Here is a 14,336-nt window from a genome sequence, read left to right as displayed (position 1 = left end):
GATAGTAATTATCAATGAAACGCTTGTGGAGATAACTCACATTAGGATTCTTCTTCCTTCTCACCTGGGTAATGGAGATTTCACCTGTTCATGTTCCCTCAGCAGTTCTTTGAGCGCCTCCACGTTAGCTGGGCAACAGCACAAAGACAGAAGGTATCATCAAGACTAATTACAAACATACAAGCAATGATGGCCAGGTAAAGACCCCCTGGTCCATTCATCCTGTCCCACACAATTGCGATACATTGTGTATCACACTGTATACACCTCCCACTCTATCCAAAACCATGTTATTTCCCGGGAGAGGCAAAAAAAAACAGATAAAACCCAAACCGATCTTGGGGGAAAAAAAATCTGGGAAATCCTTCTCTGATCCATTTGGGCAAGCAAAATTGGTCCAGGAGTTCACTCTTGCTCTGAATTCCCTGAAATATATACCCCCTTTTAAGAGATGATGCCCTCCCAAGCCAAAAACAGATTGAGCTCTCGCTAGAAGGAATTCATCTAATAACCCGTGTAAGTTCAAAAGAGCTTTGCTCTATAATTTGGGAAGATTCCAAATAACACCATTTCAAAATCTCCACTATAAACCCAAGCACCTTGGTTGATCCCTGGTCTATGCTGAGACATTGATCTTAGCTGCAGGTATTGTAGGGTGCAAGATTTTTTGGTGTCTGTGTCTTTCAGTTGGTGAAGAAAGAATTTCCAAATCCACGCCTCCAATCGCCAGAGGGACAAGGAGAGGAGGCGTGTGGGAACACCATCACCTCCATGGTCCCCCATTCAGGTCATACACACACCCTTGACTTGGACATATATCAGCTTCTCCTTTACCATTGCAGGGTGAAAATTCTGGAACTTCCACCCTATGATCACTGTGGAAGTACCTTTACCACGTGGATTGCAGCAGGTCACGAAGGCAGGTCACCAACATCTTCTCAAAGGACAACTAGGGATGGACAATGGATGCCGAACTTGCCAGCGACATCCACATCCAGTAAATTAAATCTAAAAAAACAATTCAACCAGAACTCTTTTTTTGTGATCACTTTCACAAGTTAGATACCAATGAGGAACACCATTTGTTTGACCCAATGCAGATCCATTCGCAAAATCCAACTGTTTATAAAGAAATCCAGGTTTTTGCCTTGTGTTTGTAAAATACCAAATACTGAATTTATTGACCATCCCTGAGTTTGATAAACTGAAGGACTTGCCCAACTATTTCAGAGGACAGTAGAGAGTCAGTCACGTTGATGTGGGACTTGTCAGGAAGATATAATAATTCTAATAATGTTATTGGAACTTATTGTAAAATAACAGTATCTGTGTGTGTGTCTATGTGTGTGTGTGTGTGTGTGTGTGTGTGTGTGTGCCTGTGTGTGCCTGTGTGAGACTTAATTGGATTAAAGGCAGCTGGTCTGAAGGCTTTGATGTAAATATGGTAAATTTGGGGGAAGTTTAGGATGTAAGATGTAAAAGGGCATTTGCATTTTTAAAATAAACCAGACTAGATTGTTTTCAAAGGAGGAGGGAAATGTGTCACCTAGCCAGGTAAAGTTTAGAACAGTGTGCCTATTTTTCCCAAAGATCACTGGTAAAATGGGTACTATGCAAAATTTTTATGAGCAGGAAGGTGAAGTCCAAAGACATAGTGAAACAATGGGCATTTGCATTCAAAGGAGAAAATATGTATAAAGGAGCGAAGGCTGTGTGTAAGGGTAGGCATTTTAGGAACAAGTGTGAAAAGCCTTCATCTAAGCCTCAAGCTCCTGTTTGCAAAGAACTGAAGTTAAGAAAACTCACTTTGCATTTGACTGGCTCAGGGTATCATATTTCTTTGCCTGGGTCTTTTAAAAATATGTGTCTTACTGTTGCATAAATGAAAGTGTAACTGGGAATCAGATTAAGTAGGGGATTTAGAAGTTATCATAGTAATAATTTGTAGATCTATGTATGTATTTAAAGTAATTTCTTCTATTAATAAATGTTTAATCTAGCTTTATAAAAACCAATAAGACTTGGTGATCGTCTTACTACAGAATTCAAGGCACGCAACTCGAAATTTTTACAAATTGTATAACAAGTTGTGGAAGTTGTTTCAAGTTTCCCTTTGGGATTTGAACAACTCAGCATTTACCATCGGCTGTGCCATAACAGACTGGAGTCACGTATAAACCCAGAACAAGTAATGGTGGTAGGTTTCCTACCCTAAAGGACATCAATGAACCAGATGTGTTTTTGTGACAATCTGACAGCTTCATGGTCACTCTTACCGTGATAAGCTTTTTATTCCCAGATTTGTAAAAAATGAATTCAAATTCTCAACTGCCATGGTGAGAATTTAATCTCACATTCTCAGGGTTGTGTCCTAGGCCCAACATCTTCAGCTACTTCACCATCATAAGGTCAGAAGTTTCTTTCCATCATAAGGTCAGAAGTGGGGATGTTCGGTGATGATTGGACAATGTTCAGCACCCACCTGGTGCTGGGAAGGAAATCTGCCATCCTTACCTGGTCTGGCCTACATGTGACTCCAGACCCACAGAAATATGATTGAATCTTAAATGCCCTTTAAATAAGGGCAATTAGGGATGGGCAATATATGCTGGCCTAGCCAGCAATGCCCACATCCCATGAATGAATAAAAAAAACATTCGAAACTCTTCAGATACTGGAGCAGTCCATGTCCAAATGCAGCAAGACCTGGACAATATCCAGGCTTGGATTGACAAGTGGCAAGTAACATTCATGCCACACAAATGCCAGACAATGACTATCTCCAAAAAGAGAGAGTCTAACCATCGCCCCTTGACATTCATCGTTGAAAGATAGGAATTGTCCGACAAGTAACCCACCTCCTGACTCCCCAAAGCCTGTCCACCATCTACAAGGCACAAGTCAGGAGTGTGATGGAATACTCTGCACTTGCCTGGATGAGTGCAGCTCCAACAACACTGAAGAAGCTTGACACCATCCAGGACAAAGCAGCCCGCTTGATTGGCACCTCATCGACAAATATTCACTCCCTCTACCACTCCTTAAACAGCACCTTCCAAACCCACGACCACTATCAACTAGAAGGACAAGGGCAGCAAACACATGGGAACACCACCACCTAGGAGTTCCCCTCCAAGCCACACACCATCCTGACTTGGAAATATATCGGCCGTTCCTTCACTGCCGCTGGGTCAAAATCCTGGAACTCCCTCCCTAGAGTGTTCTTACACCACATGGGCTGCAGCAGCTCAAGAAGGCAGCTCACCACCACCTTCTCAAGTGCAATTAGGGAATAAATGCTGGCCTAGCCAGTGACACTCACATCCCATGAAGAAATAAAAAAAATTCTCTGGATTATTAGCCTAAAAACATAACAAATTTGTAGAAATGAAAATGCCCCATTGACACATCTAATTGTGTTACTTTGTAATGCAACAATGCAGAAGGAGTTTCACCCTGTATCTAATCCATGCAACGTATGCTCTGTGGGTGTTTGGTGGGGACAGTGTAAAGGGAGTTTTACTGCTGTATCTAACCCCTGCTGTACCTGTCCTGGGAGTGTTTGATGGGGACAGTGTAGAGGGAGCTTTATTATCTATCTACCCCCATGCTGTACATGCCTTGGGAATGTTTATGGGGCTGTATAGAAGAAGCTTTACTCTGTACTGTACCTGCCTTGTGAGTGTTTGTTGGGACAATGTAGAGGAAGCTATACATGCCCTGATGGAGCAGTATAGGGGAAGCTTTACTCTGTATTTAAGCCGTTATATCTGCCATGGAAGTATTTGAAGGGAGTGTAGAGAGAGCTTTATTCTGTATCTAACGTGTGCTGTACCTATCCGGGGATTGTTTGATGGGGAGAGTGTTGAGGGAGCTTTATTCTGTATCTATCCCCTTGCTGTATCTGCCCCGGGAGTGTTTGTTGAGACAACGTAGAGGGAGGTTTACTCTCTCCAAAAGTTAAATTTGAGTTCTGCAGATGAGCTCCCAGATGGAGTAACGGTTCAATGAGTGCAGGGTGGGTGTGTGTTCTATTTTTTCTAATGGCAGTCTGAGGGCAGGACTTAGATCAGGGCATGGACCCCTCTCTCTCGAAGGAGCTCACCTTCATTCTCAATTATGCATTGCACAATCTGTCCAACGGTGTCCTGATTCGACTTGCTAGTTTCCTGAACATCTGAGAACAAAAGTGACCGCAGAATTAAGTATCTGATAGAAGAAAGATTTGCATTTCTTGATTGCCCTTCACCACCTCAGCGTGTCCCAAATGCTTTACAGCCAATGAAGGACTTTGAAGTGTAGTCAATGTCGTACTGCAGGAAATGGAGCAGTCAAATTACACACAAGGTCCAACAAATTATGTTAATTCAGGGATCAATATTGGCCAGGAGAACTCTCCTGCTATACTTCAAATAATGGCTGTGAGATTTTTTACCTCCATTTGAGAAGGCTGACTGGGCCTCAATTTAACATTGTATATAAAGACTGCACTTCTGACAGTGGAGCACTCCTTCAGTCCTACCTCTCCGATAGTGCGGCACTTCTTCAGTGCAGTGCTCCCTTTGTACTGTCCCTTCGACAGTGCAGCATTCCTTCAGTACTGGCCCTTCAACAGTGCAGTGCTCCTTTAGTACTGTCTCTTCAACAGTGCAGCACTCCCTCAGTACTGCCCCTCTGACAGTGCAGCATTCCCTCAGTACTGCCCCTCTAACAGTGCAGCACTCCCTCAGTACTGCCCCTCTGACAGTGCAGCACTCCCTTAGTACTGTCCCTCCAACAGTGCAGTACTCCTTCAGTACTGCTCCTCTGACAGTGCAGCACTCCGACAGGCCTGGAACCGGGAGTTGCAGTCTAGATTATGTGCTCATGTCTGTGCACTGGACCTTGAAACCATGCCCTTCTGACTCAGAAGCTAGTGCGCCACCCACTGAACTATGACCAATGCGTAAAAATATCACCAAGGTTTGTGCACCAATGAGCAGTGACGTGTCCGAGGCAGCAGTGCAACATTCGTTGTCAGGGCATTAAAGTCAGCCCGTATTCACACCTGCCGATATTCTATCAGTAATGGAGAGAACAATGATGGATAGGACAGGCTCTGAGCTTACAACCTCTCAAAACAAGTTTGCAAATCTCATCCTTGCACCCATAGAAATGCTGTCTGAACAACATTACAACACCTACCCTGGTATCCATGGCACTCCTACCGCAGCACCCATAAAAACCCTAACTGATCACCTATTCAAAATCTACCATTGCACCCATAGGGCCTCCACCCATGAATCAGCATCTCCAGGAAAGGGAGGGAAAAAACTAAAAAGACTGCCCTATTAAATGGTACTGACCGTCTGGTGCAGTCGTGGCCTCTCGTTCTGAGTCCATCTCCCGCGATGTACGGCAATGATAGCCCTTCTCCTTCAGGATGTGGCAGAGCAAAACACCCATTAGCCCCATTACAAAGAACACCAGAACCAGCAGGAAGACAGTGTAGAGGTTCTGAGGATGAGGCGTCACCTCTTCAACTTCCCCATGATTCTCCATAGTTTACACTCACCTAGAGAAACAAAAATACACCTTTTAATGACAATTTCTTGATTTTATTTAAAGTGCAGTGAGTAAGTTCAGAGTCCTAGTATACACACACACACACACAATCACTCCCTATCTCTCATACTCACACCCACCTAAACACATACACTTGGCAGAATTTCTCGAGCGTGTTCAGCAGCGTGAGTGGACAATATGACGAGAAGGCCAGAACTTGGTTTTACAGTGTCATGAAACTAGTTTGTGATCACCCGCTCTGCCTGTCAATGGCCGGCAATATTTTCCACTGTCAGGCATTGGGGACCTCATGGTAATACATCTGCATATCATTATAAGCTCAGCCCACCAGATTCATCCCCCAATGCCGGATCTTCCACCCGTTGTCAGCTGGAAAGCACACCGGTGCAGAACTCGTCTTGGCAAGCGTGATGTACAAAGTCAGGACTTACCACCAGGGCCTTGCTCACATCGCGGACATCTGAGGAGCACAAGATGATGGGGCCCAACATCAATGGGACCCTGGAGGAACATCCGTGACATGCTCCCTCCAGAATCACTTGTGGTCTGGCTGTATGCAGCTGAACTGCTGGTTGGGTGGGGAGGGTAGGGGCAGGGATGCAGGCGAAGGACTTGTGGAGCCTGTCAATGAAGCTGAAAGACAACATTACACATCATTCAGTGAAAATAAATATATTTTCAGATTGTAAAGCGACAAAATGTGTTCACCTATGCAACCAACTGTGATCAGAGTTTCTTAGCTTTTGCTCTCGCGTTGCCACTGCAGGAACTCACCCATGGCTACCGCAATGGAGTGCAGGTCTGCGCACATCTCTGCATTCTGCTGGACCAGGGTCTCCATGGCGAACACCATCCTCCCCATGGAGAGCTCCAAACGCACATATGTGGGCACCACTTCATCAGAGAGCAGGAGAACATAGTCCTCCAACTCGCATGCCATTCTGTTGAGGGCTTGCAACAGTTCTGCATGACGTTCCCCCGTCTTCTACTCACAATGAGTTGGAAGGACGAATCCAGAGGCTCGTCACCTGACTCAGACCTCACAGGTGTCTCTTCCCCAACAGTCTTCTGAGTGCTGGGTAGCTCGGCTGAACCTGCCTCCTCTTGCTGGCAATACATGTGCGTGCAGTGACCACCAGATTGTAAACCTGAGCCTGCTCTAGATCTGGGCCCCACTGAGGTGTGTGTCTCTGCGCTGGTGGAGGGTGTGGGTAAGCACTGTGACGGGTCTTCCAGCTCTTCAGTGGATGGGTGTCCTCTTGGCTGGAGGTGCGGACCTGGATGGAGCTGAGGGACTGACTGGCTGAGGGTGTTAGTCACTTGGCAGAGCTCCCTGTGAACCAAAGTAGAGATAATTAGTGCATGGCAGCAGTAACAAAAACAGGAGAGAGAGCACTCACATTTGTGTTTAGAGGTAGATGATGTGGCGCAGGATCCTCAGGTAGCTGTTCGCCACCAACCTCACTGTGGCCACAGGCACAGTCAATGTCCTCAACAGTCAGTGCGATGGCATGCTCCTCAAAGTAAGTGAAGGGTCTAATGTGGGCCACTCCACCCCCGGTCTAGAACCTCTCCCTGCTGCTGTGAGCCAGCTTCTCCTGGGAGAAAACAGATGGAGAGAGCATGAGCAGTATTCATGGCACTGCATGGAATGTTAGTGTGATCAGTGGAGCCATGGCCAGGATGAGGATGCGAGCTCGTGAGGATATGAGCCTGATGGAGATGTGAGGGTGTCTGTGAGAGTTAGTGGCGTTGTCCCTTGAGGTGTGAGATCCCTGTGCTAGATGTGTGATGGGTTTGTGAATGTGTGTGTTGAGAGTGATGGGAAGAGTGACTTACCCTGGCAGAACAGAGGAGATCATTCATCCTTTTTTGGTACTGGGTGGCTGCCTCTTTTGTAGGGCATTGGTGCTGACCTCCGCTGCCACAGCTTCTCAAGCCAGATTGGTGATGTTGCTGCCCATCCTGCGGCCAGAACTGGGTAGAGAGCATCACGGCGGGCCTTCACTGCATCCAAATGGCGTTCGAGGGATGCGTCATTAAACCTGGAGTCTGCAATCTTCTTGGTTTTCGGGATCATGTCTTCCATGCAGCAGTCCTGGGCTGGAAGCACTGAGAGGTATGTGCAGGGCTGCACTTTAAATATGGCATCGGACATGATGAAGATGTGAGATGACGGCGTGGCAGGTGAATGAGAGCCCGCCCGCCATCAAAACGGCATGTTTCCCAGGAACGCATAATTAATTAGGTGGGACTGGGATGATACAGTGTGAAAAGCTGCCATTGCAGCTGGCGGGTAAAACATCGTTTTTCCTGCTCACACCAAACTTAGTGCAAATCTAGGACGATTCCGCCCACTGTCTCTTTCTCACACACACACACTCACCTAAACACACACACTCTCTCTCAAATACACACACTCACCTAAGCGCACACACAAATACACACACACTCACCTAAACACACATACTCTCAAATATACACACACTCACCTACACACACACACTGGGCAGAATTTTGCCCTTGGCGTGCAGGCTCAGGCTCAGCAGGGGTGGGTGGGGGCAGTCAGGAAGCTGACTCTGTCACATGAGCAGAGACATGTTATTAATGAAAAAATACATTTTTTATTTGACTTTTATTTGCTTTTGGAAACCTCATCCCGCCCGTGGATGAGGTTTCCAAAAAAGTGCAAAGGCCGTTTGGCCTTTTTGCCTGCCCACCAACCGCAAGTTTGGACGGGCAGCGAAAAATTTATTTTAATTAACTTTTAAATGGCCTTAATAGGCCTCTTAATTTTCGGCAGGCGCGCTGTCATTGTGCGTCATTTTACACTCGGTCGGGTCAGGAGCATGCCCGCCCGCTGAGCTAAAAGTTTTACCTGCTCTCTATCAAGTACACACACATTCACCGAAACACACATGCTCTCTCTCTCTCACACACTCTCTCAAACACACACATTCACCGAAACACACACAGGGCAGAATTTTACGAGCCGCTAGCATGAAATTGTGGTCAGGGGCCGATTGCGGTCGGGAGCCCATTTCCCAATCACTCCTGGGCCCGCTGATCGCGCGTGCCTGATGAGAGAATAATTCAGGCCACAATCTCTCTCTCTCTCAAACACACACGCACTCACCCACACACAGATACACACACACACACATATAACATTATCCAAGGAGTGTAAGTTAATTGCAGTATGTTACAGATTCTGTTTACTGTTTAATAAATTAGTTTGACAGTTATTTTAGCCTAAGGAATAATTTGATGCAACACTGATTCCAAACTTGAGGGTGATTGCACAAGGCCACGTCATGTAAGCAGGAAGTGAAACTACAGTAATGGGGGTGTTTCAGTGCCATTCAGCCCATTGAGCCTGTTCTGCCCTTCAGTTAGATCATGGTTGATCAGTACCTCAACTTCATTTGAAGGGGCTAGTTGGCCCAGTTAGCTGAGGGTGTGGTGCAGAATAAAGCTAAGAGCACGGGCTCACTTCCTATACTGGCTTAGGTCGTTCTTGAGGCGTACCTCCTTGCCTTACCCTGTGGTGTTATCATGGCATAAGTCATGATTAGCAACTCTCAGTGGACTGCAGCAAAGAGTGAAAGCAGAGAAACAACTGTAATGGTCATCCACTGCAGCCACCAAGCTACTCAGATGTGGATCCTCCTTTCTTTTGGGATCATACAAAAGTGACCTTACAAATTACTTCCAGCTTGGAGATACTCGAACAACGATGAGTCTACCTCTACTGCTTCATTTACCTGCCTTTGTTCCATAGATTTTGATAACCACATCCAAAAATATCAATCTGAGTCTTGGAAGCTTCAATTGACTCCCCAGCCTCAACAGAGTTTTTGGGAAGTTTTAGATTTCCACTACTCTCTGTATGAAGAAGTGCTTCCTGACATCATTCCTCCATGCCCAGCTCTTTTTAAGGTTACACCCTCTTGTTTTGGACTCTAGCACCAAAGCAAAAAGTTTCTCTTCCTACCCTATCAAATCCTTAATCATCTTAAACTCCTCGATTAGATCACCCCTTAATCTTCTATGCACAAGGGCACACAAGCCTAGCATGTGTAACCTATCCTTAAAAGTTAACCGATTTAGCCCCAGTATCAATCTGGTGCATGTGCATTGCATCCTCTCCAAGGCCAGTGCTGATACCCAGAACTGAAACCAGCAAAAGGGGCAAGTTAGTTTACTAGTTCCTTAAATTTTGCTGATTTTAGTTATCATTCTCTGCAGCTCAATGGAATACTCCAGTGCACTGCTGAGGCAGCACTGCATTGCTGGAGGGTCAGTGCTGAGGAAGTGCTGCCCTGTTACTAAGGGATGCTGTATGCTGTACGAAGGGACACTGCACTCTTGTAGGGCCACTACTGTTGGAGCACTGCACTGCCAGAGAAGCTGTACTAAGGGAGTGCCACACTGTCGGATGGGCAGTACCAAGGGAATGTTGCACTGGTGGAGGGTCAGTTCTGAGGGAGCACTACATTTTTGAAGTGTTGTCTTTTGGATAAAATGCTATAAAAACTGAGGTCTGTCTCCCTCACTTGGATTTTTGTTTTCATTCACAGGATGTGAGCATCACTGGCTCGGCCAGCACTTATTTCCAATCCCTAATTGCCCTTGTTCAGGCATTTAGGAATCAACCACATTGCTGTGAGTCTGGAGTCACATATAGGTCAGAACAAGTAAGGTCGGCAGATTTCCTTTCCTAAAGAGCATTAGTGAACCAGATGGGCTTACCAACAATCGACAATGTTTTTTTTTTATGGTCATCATTAGACTTTAATTCCAGTTTTTTATTGAATTCAAATTCCACCACCTGCATGGTGGGATTCAAACCCGGGTCCCCACAGCATTACCCTGGGTCTCTGGGTTACCAGTCCAGTGACAAGACTATGCCAATGCCTCCCCATAGTTGGATGCAAAAGATCCTGCAGCCTTGATTAGAAAAAAGAGCAGGGAAGTTCTATCCAGTATGCAAAGCCATATTTATCCTAAACCAATAGCACTCAACAGGTTATATGGTCATTATCTCACTGTGGGAGGTTCTGTGTGCATATTGGCTACTTTGTTTCCTACATTACGACAGCAACTGCATTTCAAAAGTATTTCATTGGCTGCAAAGCACGTGAGATATCCTGATGTGGTGAAAGATGCTGTAGAAATTCAGGCTCTTTCTCTGTGAAAGGACAGAGATCACGGTTCAAGATCATGAAGGCATTTCACAAAACTGATCCAGGCAATCCTCCTTTTGTGGGGATGGGTTCCATTCATTGCTGTGTCTGATCTGAGAGCACTCGCCGTTGGCATTCAAGGATCGGGACTGTGAAACTGATCACCCCCGACACTCGCATCCCTCGCCTCACTGAGCACATTTAAAAATTACAGCCGTGTGGCATCTGTTTAGATAGGCGTCAGGAAGGACAGTGATTCCACCTCATGCAAGTGCAGCAAAATCCTGCCAGGAAAAGACTGACACGAGACCTTTGTGACTCATTTCAAAGTAATAAGATAGCAGCGCAAAGAGACCTTTTAAATAACATACATATACAAAACACTCACTGCAAAATAAATGACAATTAAATTCAGCATCTATTTCAGAAACTCAGATAATAAAATATCTCTTTACATAACACCAACCTTGACTGGATCTAGAGGACTAAATCCTTTTGTGTTTACTCTGCTTCCTCACGTCGACGTCAAGTGTCATTGCATCTCGTTCATCCTGGAATCCTAAAAATGTAAATCTGCTTACTCTGTCAATTCCTCCTACAAGCTCCACGTATTAAAATCTCAAATTTGGTGTCACTTCCTCGCTGCCTCTGAATTAACCTTGTCCTCTCTCCTACTCTCACTTGTCGCTGGAATGGGTTAAACTGCAGTGAGTAGCCTTGTCCACTGCATCTGCATCATCCCAGCAATCTGAACCTGAGTAGCTCATACAGAAGGACATTGGCTGTCCTCTGCAACTGTCAGGCAGCAGAAAGGTACATAAAGAGAGACTGGAGGGTGATGCAAATATCCACTTACCTCCCTGGCTAACTCACTTCTCCCACTCTGCCTCTTCCTCATTCTTACCATCAGCATCCTGCTTCACCACAATACCAGCTCTTAGCTTTTATCTTTAAATCGTTAATTTGCCACTCAATCACCTCCTGCAGTGTAGCTTGGACTCACCAGTCACTGACTCGCCTGCTGCAGTATAGCTGTGACCTTCAACCCGCTTACTCTCCTGCTGCAGTATAGCTGGGACAGGCCAGTTTTTCACTCCGTGCTACAATATAACTGGGACCTGTCACTCGCTCACTCACCTGTTGGAGAGTAGCTGCAACCTATTGTGCACTCACCCGCTGCTACCTGTCTCACCTCTACCTTGATGTGCCAGCAGCCGGTTTCAATTGCACATGAGCAAGCAGAGTGCAGAAGCACCCTGGGATACATGTACATTTGGGCGCCTACATGTTTTTGGCCAGAAGTGTGCATGTCAGTCTGCTGTACCCTGAAGAGCAGGGATTGCAAATCATGTAATGCTTGCAACACAGAGGCCCTGATGTTGGACTCTGGCCTGACCCAGAAGCAAAGTCCACTCCATCATCAAAAATCTGCTCAAAGCTCTGCATCAGGCCAGTGTCTAATCTAACCTCCTGAATCCATAAGATGTAGGAGCAGAAGTAGGGCCTTTCAGCCCATTGAGTCTGCTCCACCATTCAATAAGATCACGGCTGATCTGATAATCCTCAACTCCAATTTCCTGCCTTTTCCCCATAACCCTTGATTCCCTTACTGATTAAAAATCTGTCTATCTCAGCCTTGAATATACTTAACGACCCAGCCTCTACAGCCCTCTGCAGTAAAGAATTCCACAGATGGATTACCCTCTGAGAGAAGAAATTCTTCCTCATCCCTGTCTTAAATGGACAAGCCCTTGCTCTGAGATTATGCCCTCTGGTCCTAGACTCTCCCATAAGGGGAAACAACAACTCAGCATCTATCCTGTCAAGCCCCCTAAGGATCTTATATGTTTCAATAAGGTCGCCTCTCATTCTTCTAAACTCCAATGAGTACACGCCCAACCTACTCAACCTCTCCTCATAAGAAAATCTGTCCATACCTGGGCTGAACCTCCTCTGGACTGCCTTCAATGATTTTATATCTTTCCTTGGATAAGAGGACTTAAACTCTTCACAGTATTCTAGGTGTGGTCTAACTCGAGACATGTATAGTTTTAGCAAGACTTCCCTATTATTATACTCCGTTCCTACACAATGCTGCAAGATCTCTGCACTCTACCACTCTGGCCTCTTGAATATTCCAGATTTTAATTGCTCCACCATTGGTGACTGTGCCTTCAGCTGCTGAGGTCCTCTGGAATTCCCTCTGTAAACCTCTCTGCCTCTCTGTCCTCCTTTAAGATGCTCCTTAAAATCTACCTCTGTAACCAAACTTTTGTTCGTCAGTCCTATTATCTCCTTACCTGGCTCAGTGTTAAATTTTGTCTGACTTATGCTCGTGTGAAGCACCTTGGGACATTTTACCATATAAATACCAATTGTTGTGGGCTGGTGTGGCACTGAGCTATATCATCAGACCATTAGAACAGGATGAGGCCATTCAACCCCTCAAACTTGATGCACCATTCAATTAGATCATGATGGATCTGCACCTTAACTCTAAATATCAGTTGTGTTCTGTAACCTTTAATAACCTTCCCTAACAAAAATCTACCAATCTCAGTTTTGAAATCTTCAATTTTCTCAGCCTCAACAGCTTATTAGGGAAGACCGTTCCAGATTTCTGCTACCCTTGGTGTAAGAAGTACTTCATCCCTGAACAGCCAAGCAATAATTTTAAGGTTATACACCCTTGTTCAGGACTTCCACCTCCCAACAAGAGGAATTAGTTTGTCTCTATCGATCCTGTGGCCTGATTGTTCTCCCATACTGAGCTATCTGACCTCACTCAGGGCACTCCAATTGGATTTGGTGCCCTTGGCATCCTCAAGGGGGACAATGTGGTTCTGAGTTCTATCCACAGCTGTTTACTGGGCATCCCATGGAAGAACAAAATCACGAACGCGGCAGTCCTCTCAAAGGCAAAGCTCCCAAGTATGTTGGCACTCATCAAGCAAAGGCAACTTCATTAGTTCAGGCATGTTCGCAGATGGAAAATGGTTGCATACACAAGGATTTTCTGTATGTTGAGGTAGCTGGAGCCAGACGACCAGTAGGACGCCCAAAGCTCTGCTTCAAGGCTGCCTGCAAGTGTGACATGAAAGCACTAAACACTGATCCTCGCACCTTAGAGACGCTAGCTGATGACAGAGGAAAATAGTCACATCACCTGTGGGCTGGCATTTGCCATCATGACGATCAGTGGCAACAGTGTCTTGGCAACAGGCACTTAAACTGAAAATGACAACTCACAACAACACCTGATAACCACGTCATATGCAGCACATGTGGCAAGACCTGTGTTTCACGGATTGGTCTCTTCCGCCTCCAGCATAAGTTCACCATATGAATCTAGTTCATCCCCAATGTATTTGATTTGCTGCATGCCCAACACCGTACTCAGATGGAAGGATGCTGACAATATCCGGTGAGGTTGGGATTTGGCTTGGCCACAGTGGTCAACGTTCTCATTGTCCAGGACAACACCTAAAAGTGGCAGCTGACTGACCCCTCGCTTTAACCTTGGCCCCTACTTTGGCCTGGGAACTTCTGGGGGCCCTCATTTTGACCCCCTAATCTCAATATTGC

General features: G+C 45.7%; 1 protein-coding gene across 1 annotated transcript in view; it reads left to right on the top strand.

The window, feature by feature from the left end:
* LOC121281166 (F-BAR and double SH3 domains protein 2-like) overlaps nucleotides 1-1,685 on the top strand; it is a 94,646-nt gene extending 92,961 nt beyond the window's left edge. Inside the window, exon 20 of the mRNA XM_041193902.1 lies at nucleotides 843-1,685. Coding sequence (XP_041049836.1) covers nucleotides 843-872 — 30 coding nt within the window. The 3' untranslated portion in view covers nucleotides 873-1,685. The remainder of the gene's footprint in view (nucleotides 1-842) is intronic.
* Nucleotides 1,686-14,336: the final 12,651 nt, after the last annotated feature.

This window comes from Carcharodon carcharias, chromosome 8 (assembly GCF_017639515.1).
Source record: "Carcharodon carcharias isolate sCarCar2 chromosome 8, sCarCar2.pri, whole genome shotgun sequence".
NCBI classification, from domain to species: Eukaryota; Metazoa; Chordata; class Chondrichthyes; order Lamniformes; family Lamnidae; genus Carcharodon; species Carcharodon carcharias.
This window is presented reverse-complemented; position numbering and strand designations above follow the sequence as displayed.